At 38.8% G+C, this 23,669-nt stretch overlaps 3 protein-coding genes across 4 annotated transcripts in view; 2 read left to right on the top strand and 1 right to left on the bottom strand.

Moving 5' to 3' along the window:
* The window catches only part of LOC101159746 (protein kinase C alpha type), a 111,348-nt gene extending 104,242 nt beyond the window's left edge, over positions 1-7,106 (top strand). For both annotated transcript variants that reach the window (XM_004071449.4, XM_011478214.3), the window contains 4 exons: positions 1,532-1,612; positions 2,369-2,476; positions 3,480-3,620; positions 5,001-7,106. In XM_004071449.4, coding sequence (XP_004071497.1) covers positions 1,532-1,612; positions 2,369-2,476; positions 3,480-3,620; positions 5,001-5,165 — 495 coding nt within the window. In that variant the 3' untranslated portion in view covers positions 5,166-7,106. The remainder of the gene's footprint in view (positions 1-1,531; positions 1,613-2,368; positions 2,477-3,479; positions 3,621-5,000) is intronic.
* Positions 7,107-8,192: 1,086 nt separating this feature from the next.
* On the top strand, positions 8,193-20,717 carry LOC101159506 (voltage-dependent calcium channel gamma-5 subunit). The gene is made up of 6 exons (XM_023957568.1): positions 8,193-8,627; positions 10,444-10,677; positions 14,335-14,421; positions 16,498-16,638; positions 16,746-16,891; positions 19,075-20,717. The coding sequence occupies exons 2-6, from the start codon at positions 10,482-10,484 to the stop codon at positions 19,333-19,335; spliced, it is 831 nt and encodes a 276-aa protein (XP_023813336.1). The 5' UTR covers positions 8,193-8,627; positions 10,444-10,481; the 3' UTR covers positions 19,336-20,717.
* Positions 20,629-23,669, bottom strand: part of LOC101158948 (cytohesin-3) — a 32,925-nt gene continuing 29,884 nt past the window's right edge. The window contains exon 13 of the mRNA XM_011478211.3: positions 20,629-22,738. Coding sequence (XP_011476513.1) covers positions 22,666-22,738 — 73 coding nt within the window. The 3' untranslated portion in view covers positions 20,629-22,665. The remainder of the gene's footprint in view (positions 22,739-23,669) is intronic.

The following is a 23,669-nucleotide window of genomic DNA, read 5'->3' as shown; positions in this document are numbered from 1 at the left end:
TATTTTTTTTAACTACTGTGCACATCTAATGTTTTCATAAGGCAACATTTAACACCTGACTTGCTTCGTTAACTAAATATATTGTTTGTTTTTGCACGTTTAAGATAAAGAAAAATCATTAGTTCAGCAGTTAAATGGACCAGTGGTGTCTTACCATTTCAAAGTCAGACAGGAGAGAACACATTAGCACAGCACATTTCAGCACAGTTTTTGCAGTCTTACAGTCGAAACATTATTTTGTGAAAGAAGCAAAAATAAATCAGCATTTTGTTAAGTTTTTTTTCTTTTTCCATTTCTTACAACTCTTTTCTGCTGCAGCTTCTGTCTTTTGTCTGTGTTAAATTCAACAGACAATCTGGGATCAGAAGTTATCTCACTCAGAATATATAGGTAAAGCTCTATTTGGCACAGCCTGGGTGAGGTAAGCATTTTGTATCCCAAAAATTGGATTTAAGAAGATTCACACTAATATTCTAAATCCTTTCCCTTTTTTTTGCATCTCAGAGTTTGTAAAATCTAGTTTTTATTATTAGGAGAATGGAATGGGATAAATTCATAAAAGGCTGCTATTACAAGTTCAAAGTTTAAAGGAAGTGCTACAAAATTTGTTTAAAAAGAACTGCTGACTAATCAATTCTCACCAGGTTACTGTTAGTTATTGGGGGATATTCAAAAAATAGTTTAATGGACAGAAACTTTCAAAACAGAGAAAACTTGATTTGTTACACAAGAATGGAAAAGGTAGAAAATAATTAACAAGGAGGATGGACATAAGGAGAGATTCCAGAGTATTAATAATTTACTGTAGGTTGGAGATAAATTAGATAAATTCCTAAATGTGTTTTTCTTCCCACTCTGCCTCTGTGTGCACTGACACGTGGAAATCAATGGTCAGGAGTTGGCAGATGAGATAAGCTCTTCTCCTCCTCCTCTTCCACAGGAAACTACACTCATGTAAAACACGGATAAAAATATATTAAGACTCCCTTATCGCTCGTGCGATACGTCTATATCAGTGCTGTGGTTTAGAGAAAACCGGATTCCTGATTGAAATTTGCTCTGAAAGGGAGCAGTTCATGCAGCTTGTGTGGCGGTGCCTTCAGCTGCACCACAAACTCTGATTAATGCACAACCTGGGAACTCTATAAATTGCTGCGTTTGTGTTAAAAGGAAGTGCAGCTGTGATTTAGCTCTTTGCATCTGTGCGGTTGAGTCTGCGTGAAGACTGTGTGGGCGGGAGATGCGGGATGGAAAATTGGATGGTAGGAGAAAGCGTCTTTCTTATAGCTGCTCGAAATAGCAGACTGTTATAATGGGGGCTGATTTGAGCTTTTTTTTTCCAGATAAATGTTTCTTTTTTTTTCTCTGAGATGCTTGTGTTAAGCTTCTGAAGTTGTAACCATACATAGAAGGGGAAAACAACAAATAACGAGAGTTTATAGCTAGAAATTTGCGTTTTTAATTTAAAGAAACGTTTCAAAGAGTAATTTTTATGTTTTTTCATTTCATTTCTTTATTTCTTGGTTTTCAGATTATAGCATACCAACCTTATGGAAAGTCTGTGGATTGGTGGGCATATGGAGTTCTCCTGTATGAGATGTTGGCAGGACAGGTAAAAATTTAACCCATAATTTAGTTTGAAACAAATTTGTGTTTAAAACATTAAACAATCATCGTTTCGGCTGTTTAAACAGTCAGGTTACCCAACAAAACTAATATATTTGGTTGTCTAAATGTTTGGGTTCATATAAGTAAGTTGCCCGAAAACAACTTCCAGATTTTAGTCTGATGGAAAAATAATCAACCGCTCTGTTATCGACTTCTTATGGCAGGAACCAATTCATCAAAAGGCAGACTTTTTTTTTTTAAATAAAATACCTCATTATGTTAATTCTTTAACAACCTGCCCACAATAAAAATCAATTTAAAGTGTTTTTTTTCTTCTTGTTTTGGTTGAGTAATAAACCGATCGGTGTTTTTAAGAATACATTTTCAAAATATGCTCTACCATTAAAGCAGCCAATTAAATGTTAAAAAACTGATGGATATTTTGGGAAACTTGACATTTGTTGTTATTGGGAAACTCAGTAAACCTATCAAAAATAAAAAATGATGCCAGCTAACTGTTCACTAGCAAAATGTTCAATAGTGGAATTTTTTATTGTCTTTTTAAAATATAACAATAAATTACAATCGAAACCATGTGTTTGGATCTAAACAGTCAACAGATTGAAAAATTATTAGTAAGTAAGTTACAGTCAGATTTATTTACCACAGATGATATTGTTGCATCCTGTTTTTCAAAAAAAAAAGAGAACGAATCCAATTTGCCACAGCAATTTTCCGACCTGCTTCTACTTCTTTTCAGCCTCCGTTTGACGGAGAAGACGAAGATGAGCTTTTCCAGTCCATCATGGAGCACAACGTGTCCTACCCAAAGTCTATGTCAAAAGAAGCTGTTTCCATCTGCAAAGGGGTGAGTACAAGTTGTTGAGAATCTTCAGGTGCTAAAATCTGCATTTGATTGGAACGATGACGACTTCAAACTTGGACATGTTGGGTCCACGTACAGATAGGCATTACGTAATTGTTGTTACAGGCTGAAAAATAAGTTGCTCTAAACAAAAATCAGGAAAGAAAGAGTTGAAAGAATTACTCCAATCATCTTGTGTTCTTTTGTAAAAGCGTTCCCAGAGGTCTTTTATTTATAAATGTATTGTTTTTAGCAAAAATCAAAGAACCTGTCTCGTTTTGCCAGATGCCAGCTCGGACAAGGAAAACAGAGACGTACATGGATCTAGTCGCCTACAAATGGATGCATCAGAAATACCAAAGAAAATGTTAAAAATTCCAAAGACACAAATTTCATCAGAGTCGAGCTTTAAAACATTTTCTGTTAAAAAAGTGTAACACTTGTTTTGGAATGTCTAATAATTTTTCCCAGTATTTCCCAGTTTCTCCTCAAATAATCCACATAAAATTTAAATTAAACTTGAACTTTTAAAGTATTTCTTTAATTTCAGGGCACTATTTAGTACATAATTATTTCATGTTTTAAATTTTTGTGCTGTAATGGGATGGAGCTTTTTTTTTCTAAATGCACATTTGTTCCGTTCATTTAGTGTAGCTGAGTAATTAGATGTCTATGTAATTTGAAAGGACCCCAAACTTGGAGAAAATGTGTTTAATTCACGTTTATTGAAACTATGATCAGCACTAACGGGGTGGAGGGAGCTGTCATACACAAAGGTTCCTCAACTTACATCATCTACATATTGAGTTTGTCTCACAATGCCATTAAACAGACTGGGACAAAGAAGACAGTGCTTTTGCACATAGTCAAACTTTCTGCTCATCTGCACATTTTTGCTGACCAAAAACGCTTTGAATCAATAATAAGACAAAATAAATCATTTTTCCTTCTTAAAGTTTCTTTTTTTTTTCACTTTGAGGTATTAACCTGTTTCTTGTGTCATCAGCTAATGACCAAACATCCATCAAAGCGTCTCGGCTGTGGCCCAGAAGGTGAGAGGGACATCAGAGAGCAGGCCTTCTTCAGACGCATCGACTGGGAGCGGCTGGCCAACAGGGAGATCCAGCCACCTTTTAAACCTAAAGTGGTGAGTCTGGAGTCTGTCGTGCAGGCATGCAAGAGCCAGAAATGTCCACCATCCTCTGTTGGCTCTCAGTAAAAGTCAAGCTTTGCAGCTTGGGATTTTCTTTATCAATGATGCAAAAGGTTTTTGCAGACATTCAACTGCTTAAACAAACTGCCTTTTTAAATCTGTAGTGAAGGAAATTTTGGACTCTACAATTTATTTTTTCAACTTCTCTCCAAATACACATTTTAGATAATTATAATGATAAATCTCATATTTTTCTTTGCTATTTGAAAAGTGCAATTGCACCCCAATATTATTGGTTTGCTTCATGTCTTATAGTAGCAGTAGTAAAGGTATTTCCTTAGAATCCTCACCTCTTTTTTTCTACAAATATAAATGGAGTAGAAAAGGGAAAAAAAACTTGACAAAATTCTGATATATTTTTGCTTCTTTTACAAAAAAGTGTTTCCTGTGGCTAGATTTGAGTTTGTTTTCTTTTGTTGTCAGCAAAAAGGAGAATTTAATCTTTTCTCACAGGTTTTTTCCCATAACATCTGAATATAAACAGGGTGATCTGTGTCATTCTGCATCGCAAATGTTCGCAGTGTGATGATTACGGTCACATTTATCTCCACTCAAATGGTTCAAATGCAGCAAAGCTTCTGGGAGAAACGCAGTCACTTTCTCGAGTGCTGCTAACACCTCCTTGCGCAAAACCAAAATCACTCTCCGCCTCATTTTTTTCCGTTCACATCTTTCATCCCTTCACTGCCCACAATGCCCCGAAGCAACACAAGCACTGCCACCAAGTGCTAAAAATAGCTCTGTGGGAGCAGAGTTCCCTTTTCTTCCACACAAGGACCACAGTAAATGCAGGGTAACGTGGCGGTTGTGTTCATCTCCACACAAGAGAAAACCTTCTTCAAGGGAAAGCATCCAATCAGGGACCTATGAGTGTCGTGTATTACATTCACAGTAATAAATTGGTCATAAGAGACAGGCAAACGGAAGTCCATTTACATTTTTATAACCCGTATTCTGTAATGTCCTGGAGGCTGATATGTCTCAGGAGGAAATGTCTGGCGATTAGGTGGTGAAGAGTTAGAGGTGTTTATTTTTTGTAAATGTTATATGTGTGACTGTTTTGTTCATAGTCACAGGTACGCCGATGACTTCTCGCTTAAGTTTGGGATTTGCGCCTAATGTAATTTAAGCTCCTGCCTGGTTAAACATCGACATTTTCCCGCACATTTTTTTCCCCCTAAGACTGCTGGGAAGCTTTTTAATTAAAAAAAACTCAGGAGGATAACGCCTTTCATCTTGAACTCTTTAAGCTTTTATAGCTCTTTTTGGTTTGGAGATCAAAATAACCCCCTTTGCTCTTGTCATCTCTTTCAGTGTGGTAAAGCGGCAGAAAACTTCGACAAGTTTTTCACGCGCACCCAGCCCGTGCTGACCCCTCCAGACCAACTGGTGATCTCTAACATCGACCAGAGCGAGTTTGCAGGCTTCTCTTTCATCAACCCTCAGTTCATCCATCCATCCCTGCACAGCGTGGTATGAGGAAGGAGTGGCAAGCGGGGGAAAAAGAAAAATGACTGGGCACAGCATCCTTCCAATCCAGACATCCTGCTGTCAGCAGACCCGTGTAATCCTCTAGTGTTGCGTTTACTAGCTATCAATACATGTGCACACAGACAACAGAGGACGGAGGCGCAGAATGTTAGGAATGTTGCAGCACCTACAATCTGAAGAGAGACAACGAAGCACATGGCACTGATATTTTAGCATCTTTAACTTTTTTTTGGTTCTGTATTTCCAAACTGCAGCCTTTATCTTGTTAATGAATGTGTCTCAGTATCGGTCACTATCTCTCTCGGTGTTTAAGATCTGGTTTTCCTCACATCCCACTCATGTTCCTCATCTTATGCACGACATATTTTCCTGCTCTGCTCTGGCTTTATCTACTTCTGAACAGCTACTCATATATAGTATTTCTATACAAAAGAAAAGAGGTAGTACACGATTACATCAGTGCCAAAGTAGAGGTGGAAGGATTCATTCCTTTTGCAAATCCTTGTGATGTGTTTCTTCTCAGTGGCGTTTCGCTGTGGTGTCTGCAGACTAAACCCCCTTGGCTGGGGCAGTTTTGTTGTTTTGTAGTCAGGAAACAGGAGCTAATTATGTCAGCTCTCCTAGCTGCACTGGTCTTTTCTGTGCAGCAGATGTTGCCTGCAGTGTAGGGTCAGAAAATTCTGTTTTCTTATATATGAAGATGCTATTTCCATATGCACAAAGCAGATCTCTGTTGCATGCTTATCTTCTGACTCTGTACGAGCCGTAGGGTTTAGGATGCAGTACACGTCTGGTATCAACGTAAAGTTTAGTATTACAATTAAAAACTTTGTTAGCATATATCTGTCAAATGTTAATTACCGAGAAAGAATTTTCGATCCGAAGAGGTTTTCTTCTTGTTTAATGTTCTGTTGAGCTTGACCAGAGATGTCTAACTATTGTCAACTTTTAGTGTTTTTGTATACATGTTTCAAAAACAGAAGCTCCTTGAAGATTTTATACAATGAATTGAATGTGCTTTTACTACCATGGTTTAAAGATTTCTATGTTTAGATTAGCCCTAAAGATAAATCTATAATGTACGCAGAATCTTTGGTAGCTTTGGTATCAGCAGACTCTGTTATATGTTTATCAAATATTTATCCATTCTTTTATACTAATGAGTGTCATAAAGAGAATATGCAGCACTACCTGTGTGCAGAAAAGTCTAATGCCCTCTTGCCTTGGTCGAAAATGGGCTGGCTCCTCTTGAGTTCCGGCTCTGTGGCCGAAACATGTCTTTCATAATAAATTGTGTGCATGCGTTACACAAGGCCTGATCTAAGCATGAGAAGGAACCCTGCATGATAAAAGAGACACCTGCTGTGGAGCATGGAGTTCCCCACCAGAGCAAGACGACAAACCAGCATTGTGTTCTTTCAGGCTCATGTCTCAGTCGCTGTCACGTAGCCTGACCTGTTTGGCTAAGAAGCTTATTTATAAACTTAAACTGGCTTTCGTCGTTACATATTATTTACTGGTGCCAAACACCATTTTTATCTGTTTTGGAGTCTCCACTGTCTATTTATTTATTTTTTCCTTTAGATTAATCATCCAAGCAAGGTAAAAGAAAACAGAAGCTCTGCCATTTTTTTAGATGCAGCAGATCCCACACTTCTGGACCAAACTGAGATCTCAGATAAAACTGAACGTTTACATGTCTCACATTGAGAATCCAAATGCGGAGGAAGAGAGAAGACATCAAACCCACAAGAAGTAAACAAATCTTATGTCAGGCCAGTCAGGGTACAGAACCACTTCAGGCTGCAACAGAACCACATGGTTGTTTTAATGTTTTCCTGCTTTGTTGACCTGAATCTTCTTGTTCCTCTGTTCATTGTGGTATGGCAGATACAGTGTATTAATAAAGTATGAAATATATGTCACAGAGTACTGTCTGGAATTTTTTTACTTTACAATTTTACTTAAAGCATTAAAATAAATAAGATGGTGTTAGTTGGGTGATGATTCCTTTTCCTGTTTTCAAATTCAAGTTTTTTTTCTTTCTAAAAGTTAGTTTCCTTTAAAACATTGGTCTTTTTGATTCTTTCTTAAATGAATGTCTTAAAATTTTTATTTACAATCTTATTTGGACAAATGTTGGGGAGCCGGTTTAGCTCGTGCTGGTTTGCGGCGCCTTCCGTCCGTGACACCAGGGTTCGACTCCAGGCTGCTCCCTGTTCCCTTCTCTACTTCTGTGCTGGTCCCAAGCCCAGTTGCTTTGAGAGGGTTGCATCAGGAAGGGCATCCAGCGTAAAACATTGCCAAGTTTACCATGCAACTCGTTTGCTGTGGCGACCCCTGATGGGAAAAGCCGAAAGAGTAACAACATTTGGACAAATGTTGAACATTTTGCTGAACAGGTAAAGTACAACACCATTTTTATGGTCTTCGATGGTCTGACTGTACTGACTCATTTCTAAAGTTCATTCCAACTGTGTCAATAAACTAAAAAGGTGTGTGAAAATGTCCTAAATCCATCTACTTAATGGTAATCCTGACTTTAACCCTTGTGCTATCCTAGGCACCTTAACATCGGGAGTTGGGTCATCTAGACCCACTAGACAGTGCGCTGAACTATTTTTCTTCAATGATTTGTGATCTTCACTGGTGTCCATGGATTACATGAAATCTTTCCACCTTTGTCATGGTAAGGAGAACACGTCAATGCGGGGGGGGGGGGGGGGGGGTCATCAAAGATAGCACAAGGATTAAGCTTGTATTTGTGCAGTTTTTCTTAATGACGAATTTTAGACTGTATGAAAATATAGCAACATAGTAATATTTTCATAACAGATATATTTTGTTTAAACCTATACATGCTGAAAAAAACGATCTTTCTCAGCAAAACAGTTTAAATCACAGAAAACAAAGTTTTGTTTGTTTTTTGTTTTCTTTATTCATCTAGCCCTCTAGGCTTCAGAGGAAAACCATAATTATCATATATATATTTATATGGGTTTATTGTGTTCCCGTCACAATTTTAATGCACCTTTTCCAAAAAATTTGTAGCATACACAATTTCTCTACTATTAATGAAATTCTGATCAGTCGTGCTCAAGACATTTCGTGTCTTCAGCACTTGAAGGCGCCCAGTTCATCAGACAGCCGCACTTTCTGCCGCGCTGAGTGGAGCTGTCCTTGGTGCTGAAACGCAAAGATAAGGTCGTGGCTTTTACTTCGGCGGGCTCACCAAAATTCACTTCATACAGTAAACCAAGCACGAAACAACCCTGATACGTGTTTTTAATCGATGGTCGTTCTCTCCTAAAGAGATTTGCCATCAGCGGTGGCGTCGTGTTCTTCCTCTAACCGCGTGTGCACTTTACGCTCTCCCAAGGAATGTTGCGCCTTTAAATTTACCTTTGACTCAACCTTCAGCAGCTGGACGAAGGACAACTTTTAGCGCAGGTAAGAACTAAATGCGTGGAAAAAAATTAGACAGTGTTCAGGAACAAGTGAATTTATAGCAAAGTTTCTTCTTTAGAAATGAAATCTAGCTGCAATCCTTTTAATGTTTCAACAAATGTTCCGCTTATGCACTAATGGCTGTCTGTCAAATGTAATTAAGTGAAGTGCTTCTGTTATGGTTATAAAATTTTGAAACTTCTTTTAAAATAAAATAAATAGTTTGAGAGTTAAAAAAAAGAAAGAAAAAGAAAAAGAACTCAACAGCTTTTATTTGAAATAATTTTCAAGGTTGAAATGTGAATGTCTCGTTTGTTTTTGTAAATGACATATTCAATTTGGACTTCACTGTCCAGTTACCATTTCAAATCGTGCATTTTCTTTAAAAAGAATTGCTATGTTTGAATGTATTTATTTATTAAATCTTTTTTGTGAAAATGTTTTTTGTGAAATTGTTTTGAAGAATGATTATACTTTCATTTTTAGCCCTTAGTAGAAAATCCAGTTTAGCTCAAATACTCATCCTTGAATTCCTGACAGCACTCAGCTGTTCGATTAGTTTTTATGGTGAAATAAAGGCCACTGAAGCTGAATAATTTATTAAAAATTAATTTTTTATCCATTTCTTGTTGCCTTGATGCCTATCGATGCCTATGTGCGTCAAACTACTTTGGCTCCAAAATTATTTTAATTTAGGATGTACTTGAAAGCAAATAGGTGGAAATAAATTCAGGCATGAAGGGATTATATATATATATATATATATATATATATATATATATATATATATATATATATATATATATATATTGAGTTACTTTGTTCTAAAGGAATACATTTTTATGAGTTTTCATGAACTCAACGATTTGTTGGATCTAAGTCACTTTTTAAGATCAATGACTCAAATCCCTGCAATGATTTTCAACGCTTTTAGGAATTCCCAACCTTTTTAGCCTCAGAAGCTGGGTTCATGTTAGTTAAATCCTTTCAAATCGGCATTTGTATTCAGCTAGGAGCTGCAGCATATTTTATGTCTTTTTGTCTGCAGGCTTAAACAGCTTTATTATTGACTCTCCCTTCACAATCCTTTTGGTGACCAATTGAGTGGTTGAGACATGGACTGGGTTAAATTATTGCAGTCGAGAAAACATTCAGAAAAAGGAAAAGCAATGAGAGAAATACTGAAATATGAGAAAGGGACCCCATGACTGCACAAAATGCTCTTTTTCTGCATCTTCTTCATCATGAGGTTCGTCCTTTGTCCTCACTCCCACCCATGCTCCTCCTCCCTCCCCCATTTTTTCCTCAGTCCTGCTCTTGAAGCACCAACGCAATCACACTCTGAGGAAACTAATGAGGTGACAGCTGTTTTGTTTACATATGGAATCAACAAAGCCTCAGCAGTTTGTCCGGAGGGTGGTGAATCTGAATGTTGCTCATTAGGGCGCTGAACAGAGACTAAAACAAAATGACAGACATTTAATATCCAATCCACAGGTTATTGCTTCTTCTGTTTTCCTCTGCATCAGCTGCCAAGTTTTCATTATTAGACCTTTTTTTTTTTGTTCAGAAAAAAGTGTATTTGTTGAAGTTTTTCAAAAACCAGATTTGATTCTTTAAGATTTTTGTCTATAAGGTGAGATGTTTTATGTGAACTTTATGGTCTCCTTTCCACAAGAAAAAAAAGGATTTTGAGACTTACCACAACTGATTCTTTTTCTTTCATGTCTTGTCTTCAGGTTTTACCTAATTATGTTGCCTTCAGTGTCTCATCTGTAAAGCCCCCCCCTGTGTCTGTTCTCTTTACATATTGCTCCAGGAGCTTGTTTTTACTTCAGCCAATAGCTGCTGGAAGCCATGAGTGCGTGCAGCAGGAAGGCTTTGACTTTACTCAGCAGCGTATTTGCAATCAGTGGCCTGGGGCTGCTGGGAGTGGCAGTGAGTACAGATTACTGGCTGTATCTGGAGGAGGGCGTCATCATGCCTTTGAACCAGAGCACGGACATCAAGACGTCACTGCACTCCGGCCTCTGGAGGGTCTGCTTTTTGGCTGGTTAGTAACATGCAAAAGGCTCAGTTGTGTTGCAAAGGTTATTTGCTGCTGGTGCAACTTGACTTAGTCGTGTGAATCATGGCTGTGTAATAAGTGGTGTAAGGTTTTCTAGTGTCACATGAGTGAGTTTGGGTGTAGAAAACAGCTAATGGAGTCACAATGACATGTATTTACAGCCTCCCAAAGTGCTGACAGTGACTCAAATGACGTTAAATTTTTTAAAATCTAAATTTGTATTTTTGTGGCAAATGAGGCAGGAAAGAGGTAAACAAATAGTTAAAAAAGCAGCAGGAATTCAAAGCTGTCATTACACTCAAACAAAAACACAAGTGACTGATACTCAAAAATAGGCACAATGTCATTGAATCAAATGGCAGGTGTCCATCTGACACTAAATATCCAGTTAATTTGCAAAATTTAGAGTCACTCACATTTTTTTCTTTGTGAACATATTAAAAGATAATCTTTAGCAGAAGATATTAAATCGTTTTTTTTTTAAATAAAAATGTGCAAACTTTACCTTTCATTTGAAAGGCAAGAACACACTGCCATTGATTGTTGTGATCAGTTGTGAATAAGTGGCTGTTCTGACTTTTACGAGTTACTTTGCCAGGCCCTCTGATTATCAACAGATTGTAGTAGCATTTCTCTTTTCAGCCGTTTCAAAAATCTATTTATTGCACACTGTTCGATTAAAATTTGACAGGATAATCTGAAAAAGTACTGCAAGTTGTCTCATATTAAAAGATGAGGTCTGTAATGTTCATCCTAGATACATATGTGAGAGAAAAAAGGCACAAAAAAATCTCATTTTCGAACAGTTTAATTGAAGGTCTATCTATCTATCTAAAAAAATGTATCTATCTATCTACCTCTGTCTGTCTGTCTGTCTGTCTGTCTGTCTGTCTGTCTGTCTGTCTGTCTGTCTGTCTGTCTGTCTGTCTGTCTGTCTGTCTGTCTGTCTGTCTATCTATCTATCTATCTATCTATCTATCTATCTGCCTGCCTGCCTGCCTGCCTGCCTGCCTGCCTGCCTGCCTGTCTGTCTGTCTGTCTGTCTGTCTGTCTCGTTAGTACATGGCCCCATTCATTCATTTCTTAATATCAATCAGTCAACCACTGTAGAAAAGCAGCCCCAAAGCATAATGTTTCTACCTCCATGCTTCACAGTGGCTACGTTGTTCTTGGGATGCAACTAAGCCTTTTTCCGCATCCATACAAAGTTTGTGGCCTTTATAATGAAGAGGTTTTGGTCTTACAGTTTTTCTCAGTCGCTTTAGTACAATTCTCAGATCAGTATGAAATTCCCAAAACTATTTGTTCAATCTTCACATCTTGATGTCACTTCTGCACATCATATAAGCAGTTTCTCACTTCTTTGAACAAGTTGCAATTGCTTTGGTACATCCATGCAAATGATTATGTACAATTCTCTGCTCTTTGCTACATTATCAATTGTTTATGTCATATTGATCAAAATGTATTATATAGTTCACTGTGCAATAGTCTTACTCCTCAAAACACCTAGTCATTAGTTCATCGTATAAGCCATTAACTGCAAAATGGTTGACCAAGTTTTCATAATGTGACAAACATATTTCGCTGCACTGCAAGAGAGGATATTCGCTGTGATGTAGATGAGAATTTGTGTCCTAACATACAGGAACGACAAGAGGTGTAGGAAGACCACACCAATTCCTGCTGCACTGCCTGTACTGTTGTACAGAATATTGTCCAATTTTTTCCCTTTGTGTTACTGTTTGCAGTGGTTTTTTTCTATGTTGGTATGACATGGTCTGTCAACAAATTACAATATGAACAATAAAAGTATAAATGTGAATCTTGTCCAGTCTCTTGCAATCAAACAAAAAAGGTGTAACTTACATTTTACAATAATTGTCATCAAAACTTTAGCCATAGTTTACATCAGAACCTCCCTCTAAAGTACACAGTTATATTGACAACATGACTAAATAATTTGACTGTCTTGTTCATAGACAATGACACAAAGACTTGACATTCTGATGGCACTGACATGTTCAATGACATAAAGACTTAGTTTCGAGAGATGAACTAAAGATTTTGAGCAAGTTACAGGCTTTTGCAAGGAATCCATAGTGTTTTGCTGTTTATAAAAATTGTTTTGAGAAATGCACACACGTATTTGCAAACTTCAAATCTGATCTGAGAATTGTACTAAAGTGACTGAGAAAAACTGTATCTGAACAAATGAAATTCTCTCAATCCTCCAGTGAATCATCTAGGTGGTCTCTGGAAAGCCTAGATGGGCCTGGACATGTGCTGATTGAAGCAAGGAGGCCTTTAGAATACTGCAGGATCTGAATCTATGACACAGTAGTGTGTTACAACTTTTGTTAAGGTCATTGACCAGTTCCTCATGTTGCTCCGGGCTGGTTTTATCACCGTTCTCAAGATCAGTTCCTCCCCACCGGGTGAGATCTTTCATGGAGCTTCAGGTGGAGAGAGATTGTCAGTGATCTTCACTTTTTAATAGTTTCACCAACAGTTGATTTCTTCTCATTAAGATGCTTGATCATGGTAGAACGGATCATTCCAGTCTTGTTCAGGTCAATTTTGTCTCTGGTGTCCTTTGACAGCTCTTTGATCTTAGCCATGGTGGAGAGGTTGTGGTCTAGCTGTTTAGTAGTGTGAACAGATGTCTTTAACCCTTGTACTATCCTAGGCACTTTAACATTGGGAGTTAAAGTGGGTCTAGACCCACTAGACAGTGCGCTGAACCTTTTTTCTTCAATGATTTGTGATCTTCACTGGTGTCCATGGATTACATGAAATCTTTCCGCCTTTATCCACCTTTGTCATGGTAGGAATAACACGTCAATGCAAGAGTGGGGTCATCTAAGATAGCACAAGGGTTAAAGCAGATAACTAGTTCAAACAGATGTCATTACTGTAATACAGGTAACAGGTGGAGAATAGAAAAAGCCTCTTAACCCTTGTGCTATCTTAGATGACCCCACCCTTACATTGACGTGTTCTTCCTACCATGACAAAGGTGGATAAAGGTGGAAAGATTTCATGTAATCCATGGAAACCAGTGAAGATCACAAATCATTGAAGAAAAAAGGTTCAGCGCACTGTCCGGTGGGTCTAGATGACCCAACTCCCAACGTTAAAGTGCCTAGGATAGCACAAGGGTTAAAGAGGAAGAAACAGGTCTGTGAAAGACACATTTCTTGCTTGTTCGTGGGATTTTTTTTTTACTATTATGTCTCTCACAACTGTAATATAACAATGAGGAATATTAAAGACCTCTCTCATACTTTTTTGCCCCACTTTATGTATACTACCTTAATGATGATATATATATCAGAAAAATTCCAAAATGTGTAAATAAAAACTCTGGGTTACCTAAACACAATAAACGCTTTAATTTGTTATATTTTTGTCGATAAGCTCCAGCTGTGTTTCCATCTTGTCAATCAATGTATAAATGTCAGTGTCTCCTGGCAGTGTTTTCTTCTGAAAAGCATCTCAGGGTTCAAATGCTTCTGAGGCTTGCTTCCTTTATCTTATCTCCTTTCAATTTTAAAGCCATAACTATGTTTTACAGATGAAACAGTAAACCTTTTTTTACTTTATAGGGTTCGTCTCACGTTTCTGTCTACATCCTTTCAGGTGAGGAGTCGGGCCGCTGCTTCACTATCGAGTATGTCATGCCGATGAGCGTCCAGCTGACGTCAGAATCCACAGTGAATGTGCTCAGTGAGTTAGAAGAAGTGTCTGGCTTTGTGCAGCTAAATTAAACCGACCCTCTTTGGGGTCTTTCTCATAACTAGATCTGGGATTTCTTGAAGAAAAATGCATTTTCTGATATGGTTGCACTCAGGAAAGTAGCATCTGAATGCAGCCAGACACACACGTGTGACTCATCTCAGGCATCGCCTGCTCCTCTCCAGAATACTTAATGCCTCTTCCAGACCGCTCACATTGTGTTTCCTTGAGCAAGCACAATGTCAAAACTTCACTAATGGAAAAAATTGTTGCAGTAAGTAATTTTTATCAGCTCTGCATATTTTGAGTGGCAGATGATGGTCATTTATTTTTTATGTGAAGACCCACATCTTTTTTGTCTCAAAGAACAGAAGAAACAGATGTTTGGAACTCATTTTAATTAAAAAGGAGAGAAAAATCTCACAAAACTTTGATTGTTGTATAAGAAATATAATATTTTGCAGAATAGAATGAGTGTGGCAGAACCATATTGTTTTTTTTAATGTCACATTTGAATAAAAATATGTGAAGAGATGGTAGATAATAAATGTAAAAATAACTAGAATATATCAATATGTTAGTATTCAAGGAATCTCATAATCTCATCATCTCTGTGTTTTTTTCTGAATCCTAAGCTTTTTGTGAAATATCACATTTTATTCACCAAAAGACTAATCAATCAATCAATCAATCAATCAATCAATCAATCAATCAATCAATCAATCAATCAATCAATCAATCAAAATGAAACATGAATGAATGATTTTATTTTAACAGTTACTTAAAGATAATCTCTTGTTATTCCTGCAAATTAAGTCATTTTCAATAATAATTTGCATTCATTTATAGAATTTTCCAGTAAATAATGTCATTCAACTTTTTTGAGCAGAAATTAGAGCCCCTCTAAACTTGAATAAAAGAGGGACAAAACTACAGACTAATATGATTGTTTTCTTACCAGCTTTTTGTTCCTTTTAAAACCCGAGACTCAAGCTCTGTTCTCACATTAAAATATCTTGTTCTTGTCCTTTTCTTTTAACTTTACTTCAAAGCAGATGATCATTTTCCTCTAATTTTCGTCTTTATTACTTCGTGTCCTATGACTGTTCAATTAAGAAATGACTTATCCAAAAAAGGGTGATTGATTCATCTATGTATGTGTCCTCTAACCAATAAAACCAAGTCTAAAGATCAGTTCTTTGCTTATTATAAGGTGGATCTAAGGTTTGTGTGTTCTTCCTCTGTGGGCCCATGGAGCCTAATCTTTATGGGACAAATCTGACAAATTAGTTCCATCAAAAACTCAAATTAATCTATTTTTTTTTTGGTTTGCCTTCTCTTTAAAATGATCTTTTTTACTTTTGCAAATTTAAAAAAGTCAACAGTAAGTTCATCTCAAATGAGTTAATGTTAAATACACAGTATTTTTTTATGCAAAATCTCACGGGAAGTTGGGTCAGTCAACACACCAAGTTCACTCATTTGTCTTTGCTTCATTACTTGCAAAGATTTGAGATTAATTTAAAGCACAAAATTGATTGTATTTCATTCTTGTTTAACAAAGCTGCTGCTACAAGAGAAGAGGCAGTATCATTTACTCCAGATTTATTTATGATCTTACAGTAAGGTCTTGGTGCAAAATTTGAAATACTTTGCCAATTTTTTTATATGTCTTCCTTAGTTTTGCATTTCTATTTGGCTTCAGATCTGTGTGCTTGATTCCCCAAGGTGCAAAAACTTTTTCGTTTTTTTTCCAATGTCTCACAAAACAACCAGGGTTTTAGAAATGAAGAACATCAGTGGAGAAACAACATAAAGCATATAATTTTGATATAAGTAAATATAAATATATTTTTTTATGGATTGGAATAAATCTATTGCTTATCTCATGTTTACAAATAACAAAGTTAAGTGTTTTTATTGTACTTATATGAATAAAAGGTGGAGTCTATCTCACATTTGTACTAAAAGTTGTAAAATACTGCTGAGTATATTTTAATTTCTCAGAACTTTAAAAAAAAAAAAAAACTGTCAAGTTTGAAGCCAAAGGGCATTTTTCCTCCTCAGAAATGATCCGGTCAGCGACTCCCTTCCCAGTGGTCAGCCTCTTTTTCATGTTCATCGGTTTTGTCCTCAACAACATTGGTCACATACGTCCTCATCGCAGCCTCCTGGCATTCGTGTCTGGAATCTTCTTCATCCTTTCAGGTCTGCAGATTTTACTTCCCCTGAACTTTTGCGCCAAATCTGTACTTCTCTGTCTGTTTCAATATTTTATTCATTTGAGGTTTAATTGATGTTTTTGTGTGTCTCAGGCCTTGCTTTAGTGGTGGGCCTGGTGTTGTACATTTCAAGCATAAACGATGAAATGCTGAACCGCACTAAGAGCAGTGAGGCTCATTTTTCCTATAAGTATGGTTGGTCTTTTGCCTTCGCTGCCCTCTCTTTTCTGCTCACTGAGGTGAGACATTATATAATATATGTACATATTTACGCATAATCTTAAATCAACCTTTCTTATGTTTGTCCTGTCTCTGATTTTGTTCAGAATATCTGTCAGACCTGTGTTCATTGTGGGGGGACGGCTGTTTGACCACCGGGGGACAGTCTACCAGCTGTCCCCAACTTACCCCCTTCCTTATATAACCTCATATTAGGGTGAGGGGGTGGGGGGTCTAGCCTGCGATGCGCCTTGGGGGGGGGGCTACTTGGGAGTGGCCCCCCTCCTATGGTTGCCGTATGGAGTGGGCCCCCCCTCTTTCGGTTTTATTTGCACCTTAGACATGTAGGGTCCTTGGTAGGGGGGGTGCTTGGACATCACTGCAAGCAAGCAGCAGATGTCCTCCTGGCACCCTACCCGCCAATTTTAACCGCACCTTAGACATTTAGGGCCCCTTGGTGTGGAGGGTGAGGGGACATCACTGTGAGTAATCAGGAGATGTCCCCTTAGTGCCCTACTCGCCAATTTTAACTGCACCCCCCTTAGTACACACACCCCTCCCCCTTCAATATATACATTCAAACATAAACACACACACATGCACACAAACACCCTCTCAAACACCCATACACGCACACACATTTTACAAGGAAGGTGGGACCTGGGTCCATCTGTCCCCTACCCCTTCCCTGGTGGGGGGTGCGGGCCCCTTGGCGATGGCGGCCGTGTCCCTTGGGTGCCGGCTCCCTGGGCCCGGCGGTGCTCTCTCCGCACGGTGGGGGGGTTCATATTACACCTGAGCCGGGGGTGTTCGTGTCCCTGGGGGGTGGGTCCTGGTCCTTGCCCCTGGGCGCTGGGCCCCGCCAAACTTCCAACATGGCCGAGCCTGGTCGGGCCATATTTATAACATCCCTTGTGGGCCGCCCTTTTTTCCCCGGGGTTCCCCCCTCCTGGGCGGGGGCGGCGGGCCCCTGCCTTGCTCCTACCTGGACCAACCGTGGGCCGGGTGGGTGGCTGCCTGGAGTGCGGAGCGGGTCTCCCTTGGGGGGTCCTGGCTCGTACCTGGGGTCGGGGCGGGGGGATGCCCGGAACTCCTGGGTGGTGGTGGGGTGCTCGTCTGGGGCTGTGGGCGTCCCTCTCCGGTGGGGCCCTGCGTTGGGCTCTTCCGGCGCGGCGGGGGGCTGCTTTCCTGGCTGGGCTGGGGCGGCGCTCTCTTTCCCTCTGCGCCTCCCTGCTCTCTGGCTCTGGGGGCCTCGCGGCGGTCCTGCTGGCCCTGGCCTGGGTGGCGGTCTTGGTCGCCCGGGGGGCGGTTGTTCCCTGCCTGTTCCCGTGTGGCGTTGGGGGGGCTCCGGCTGCCGCTGCTGCTGCGGCGGGGGTATGGGTGTGGGGGTGGCTGGGCGCTCCTCCTCCTTCTTTTCACATTCCACCATCCATTTTAGAAGAACATAAACACTCACCTGAGCACAGGTGTTAGCTCACCTTTGCACTAATAGTTTGCATGATTGAATGAATGAAAGATTTCACACTAGTTGGTTTAAAGGCATAGGTATGCGTTCGTGAACACTATCTGTTTTGTGTGCATGTTGACATGTGGACATTTTTGCGGCTAGCAGGTGTGTTGATAATATTTGAGTGTGTGTGAACAGGCCCCGCCCTTTTTGTACTACATTTGAACCGTACCGTAACGATAAACAACCAGTAAACCTGTCTGCTCTATGCTGCTTCATGGTCTTACCCCCCTTCCCCTCCTATTATCACCCTCCTACCCCCCCCTCTCTCTAACGTCCCTCTCTCTTCTTCCCCTCTTTCCTTTTCCGTCCGGTCCAACACCAAAGATTTTCAAACATGATTGAAATTAATAAAGTTTGGCCTCAATTACCAAAGGGGTTTATTCAGACATACCTTTGGTTTGTCTGAAGATGAATAACCCCTCTTGTTAAAATAAAATATGTCCAACACAAGAGGCCCTCAGCTCTCATCTGTTTGCCTAGCTGTTGGACAGGACAAGTTTAAAAAAAAAAAAAAAAAAAAAAAAAAAAAAAAAAAAAAAAAAAGACCTGTGTTCATTGTGATTTATAAGTGCCCCCTGGCGGTTGCAACAGATATAGCAGCTTTAAATTTATAAAAACTAGAAGTTATGTTTCCTCACATAAAGTAACTACACCTCAAAACTGTACAAATTTTGTATCTCCCCTTCCTTGCAGAGTGCAGGCGTCATGTCCGTCTACCTGTTCATGAAGCGCTACACAGCAGCTGAGATCTACCAACCACGCCACCCCAACTTCTACCGCCCTCGCCTCAGCAACTGCTCTGACCACTCTGGTCAGTTCCTTCACCCAGAGGCCTGGTCGCGTGGGCGGAGCCCCTCAGACATCTCCAGTGACACCTCCCTTCAGATGAGTGCCAGCTACCCTGCCCTCCTTAAATGTCCTGACTATGATCAGGTGTCATCTTCACCTTGCTGAGGATGCGGAATGAGACCACTGGGGATTTAGTAAGATGGTCAGAAAAAAGTTTTCTGCAAATATTCAAGTAAAAAAAACTCATACATCAGCTAGTGCCACTTTAGAGAAAGCCAGCTGATGTAAGTCGGCTGTAGCTTTTCCATTGTAAAAGCTTTTAAAGTCTGAAATTGTTCTTTCTAGTTGTACAGGTTTAACAATGACGATGTAACTCTTTCGGCAAAATAGAGTATAACACACTTGCCTTTAGCCATAATTTCATTTGTAGTCAAGTACTGTCAGTGCATTTACCTTCCAGTGCCTCGTCAGCTGTCTGATCACTTTTCTTTAAAAAATAAGAGCTTTTACTGTCACAGGACTGTGTTGTTCCACTATTTAACATTTGCTCTGCTTGCATTGCAGTTCACCAAAGTGAAAAAGCCTTTGGTTTTGTAAAAACAGAATGCATCCGCCCTGGATTTAGACGAAAACCTGCAGGTTGAAGTCTTAAAAATTGAGAATTCCACAGAACTGAATGCAGCACACATTAAGTTCCAATTTGTGCTCTGCAGGTTTTAGTGAAAAATTGCAGCAAAAATTATTGAGAATTTGTTTCTTAATTTCTTAATAATTATCTTGAGAGACAAAATTGTTTGAAAAATATTTTATTCCAATTTTATTTTTAGATATATTTGTTTGGCAGTAGTTGTAAGGAAATTTATTTTGACCCTAATTGTTGTTAACATTTTGAATGTTTCATTAACATGCAGACATTTTCCTTTTAAACAGGACGTTTAAGTTAAATAATGTTATTGGTTTTTTTTTGCTGGCTTTGAATCAAGTTTTCCATTTTTTTGTACCGATAATTAAATGAATGGCTGCTGTATCTTGATTGTTGATTTTTTGATGGTTTACATGGTGTAGCCTGGGCTGTAGAAACAGATTTGGGGTCAAAAAGTAATCCACCTGAAGACAAAAATAAATGGTTCTCCTTAAAGTTTGTTGTGTGATCATCTAAAACAGCTTTTTACAATTAGAATGTAAACACCCCGCTGATGTTTCATGGAGGAGCCATTAGAGGGCACTCTCCCCCCAAATATGCAGCTTCAAAATAAGAGTTGGAACCAATTTCACATCATGTTCCACCTCATCCAGTGCGTTTTCTTCCACTTTTAGATCTACCTGGTAGTTTTCAGTCATATGGGTAAACATGTTATTTCTCTGCAAAACTGAGGTTGTCAAAATGCATCTGAGAAAATATTTCTGCAAATAAGTAGGTCAAGGCAAAATGAATAATTAACACGCTAAAAATCTGCATTAAGCTTTATGTATACTTTATGTAGATACACATAATGTACAATGTAACCATTACATTTTTCTTTACAGAGAATATAAAAGTTAATGCAACTACAAGCCCTGACGAGGCAAAAGAAGATAATATTTTTGCCTTAATCTCAAGGCTTTCTGGTTCATTTACAATCAAGTAGAAAACTATTGATATTTTTGACATCATCAATTCTATTTTTCCTCATTGCCGATATTCCTTTAGTTATTAACATCAAACATATTCATTATAGCTTCATCTTAAAACACAAACATGTCTTGCTCATCAGTCATGGCTTTTTTAAACGGCTTTGTCACAGTTGTGCAGCAATAATGTCTTCATCCTAATCAACATCCTGTAGCTTTTGATGACTTTAAGGCTTTTGCAGACAAGCCCCCAAACTTCGGCTGATGCGACCTCATTACACAGTGTGCATACAACAACAAGCACACGGTATTTCTACATGCATAACTTAAGCATACGTTGTGTAACGTTTACAGGTAGTTTTTTTTAACATTTTCACGAATAAAAATAAATACAACAAAAAATAAAAAATAAAACCCAAAAGATTATTTGTACAGAAATTCTTAAATTGGAACACAAAAGCAAGCAAGAATCATTACAAACTGAATGCAAACAGGATCACAACTACACAACAACCTGCACAAACAGGCAAGACGTTAGAATAAAAAGAGAAAAGAAAAAGCTTAGATTGACTGGTACCTTTTGAGCCACTGCTTTTAAATCAAGCCCAAGCTTTTAAAATGAAATACAGAGCAAAGTGCCTTAAGAGCTTTAATCAAAAATCATTTTGTTTTTAAGAAACAGAAAAATAATCTAAAACTGAAATTTATTTTTTCCACACTGAATGCTCTTCCGTCTTCATATAAATTAAAAATCAGAAAAAAATATGTATCATTTAAATAGTGCAGTATTTCAAGATTTGAGCAAAAAGTTGACAAATGATGACTTAAAAGTGAATGTACAATGTACATTTTCAAAATAAAAGCTGCAGGCGCCCAATTAATGAGCCTAAACTTAATATTTTATTGTGAAATCCCAACAGATTAAAGCTGGCACTGACTGTTTATGATGGCTTAATTTAAATCAATATAAAAATTTATTAATTAAGCTTTAAAATGTTAATCTACATAATTTTAGGCGGTACAACAAGCAAAGCAGTTGTGCTGTTTTAAATTTCGTAAATATGAAAATTTTTGGAATTACCCAGTTCTAAACTCTTCAAGAATTAGAAATTGACCCTAAATTCTCAGCAAAAGAACTTTTTTCTATGTAACTAAAATATAAAAACGTACATTTCAAAAGTCTCTGCTCCTCACCAATAAGTGAAATCAGCCCAGCTGATTTGACACCATAATCTTATGTAAGTCAGCTTTTTCTGAGGTTACTTTGCGCAGGGCATCAGGGCAAAAGAATTCAGCACCAGAGTGAGATGATGACACGGTCCAGCTGAGGTCAGGCTGCATTCTCACGTGTCCATCTGTCTCCTCGTCCTCCCCTCCCAGTTTTGTCTGCACTCTGATTAAAAATGTGGTTGTTTTTTTGTTTTTTTTTCATCAAGCACAGTGAAAGGAACACCTGCATCCCTATGCAACCATACTAAGGATAGTGTGTGCACTGACAGCATGCACACTGTGACTCACACGCACACAAACAAACAAACACAAACATATTGGTCTATAGTAACCCACATGAATGCATGTGCACCTGAAATATAACGTTTGTCCTTCAGAGAAATACAAAAACATGTTAAGACTATGAGTAGGGAGGTGGGATGAGCATGATAAGGAATCAGAAGCAAGTTTGAGCCAAATTTCCCAAAAATCCTGGAGTTCTGATGTCCCGTCAGATGCTTTTGATGTCTTCCCACCAAGTGTCCATAATCTTATGAGACGAAAATAAAAAACAAGAGGTTTATGTGTATGGCTAAAGTTCATGCTGAGCCAGCTTTCCAGCATCAAGTAAGAAGAGAGATGGTGCCATCTGGAGGTCAAACGGATTGTCTGTGGTCACTTCTTGTTGGCGATCCGCCTTTTCCTGGTTGCAAGCATGTCGTAAAAGGGGTCCCTGCTGATGCTGGCCCTAAAGGAGACAGTCAGAGAGGGAAAAAAAATTAATAAACAAGGTCACATGAGAGGGTCGTGTCACGTATATTTGAGATGGAAATGCAGGCACATTTATACAGACCCCTGTCTTAAGAAGATCAAAAAAAGTTTGTGCAGTGACCTAGTTTGGTTTCCATGGTTTCAGAGCTTTCATTCCCTATTTTATTCCTCTGTTTTCTGTTTTTGCTGCAACCCCTCTCACAACTTCTCTCACCAAATTCGCTGCCAAGAACGTAGTGGAACTGATAATCGTACACTCCTCCCTCCCACTTCCCTGCAGGTTTTTAGGGCCCGAAGGAGGGCAAACGATTCTGCTCCAAATTACTGGCTTTTCTGCTTCCATTTTTCAGCGCAAAGAAGAGGCAGCATACAATAAGAGCGAGCGAGCGAGTCAGGAAGCCATTTGGACTCAAGCGAGAAAGCCCAGTTTTGCAGCTGCAAAATCCTGTTAAGCATCAGCACAATGGAAGAAGTGGCTCAACCCCCCCATCCACTGCAAATACCTTTGATTTCATTTTGAACGCCTCACGCTAAAGAAACTGTCTGCATTTGATGACAACACTCTTTCATATATGTAAGTATCATTTTGAACAAGCTAGCTTTATGGAAAAATGACAGCTGGAGACAGATCAGATCAAAGCAAAGCTGCAATGACTTTCTTTACATTTCTTTCATTCCTGTCCCCCTTACATTTTTCTGAAGAGGGGGCAAGCATTAAATTCAAATTGGCAGATGAAATAGAAGATTTTGGCGCCTCTGTGACTTATCGCACGCAGATTCAGTGATCAAATCGACTTAAGAGGGGGAAAATGAGGATTTCCATAAAAAGTCTTTCATCTCCCCCTGAAAACGGTGTCCTCTTGGCCCCCTCTGGTTAAATCCAAGATATGCCTGGTTTTTTACACCAC

This window comes from Oryzias latipes, chromosome 8 (assembly GCF_002234675.1).
Source record: "Oryzias latipes chromosome 8, ASM223467v1".
NCBI lineage: Eukaryota > Metazoa > Chordata > Actinopteri > Beloniformes > Adrianichthyidae > Oryzias > Oryzias latipes.
This window is presented reverse-complemented; position numbering and strand designations above follow the sequence as displayed.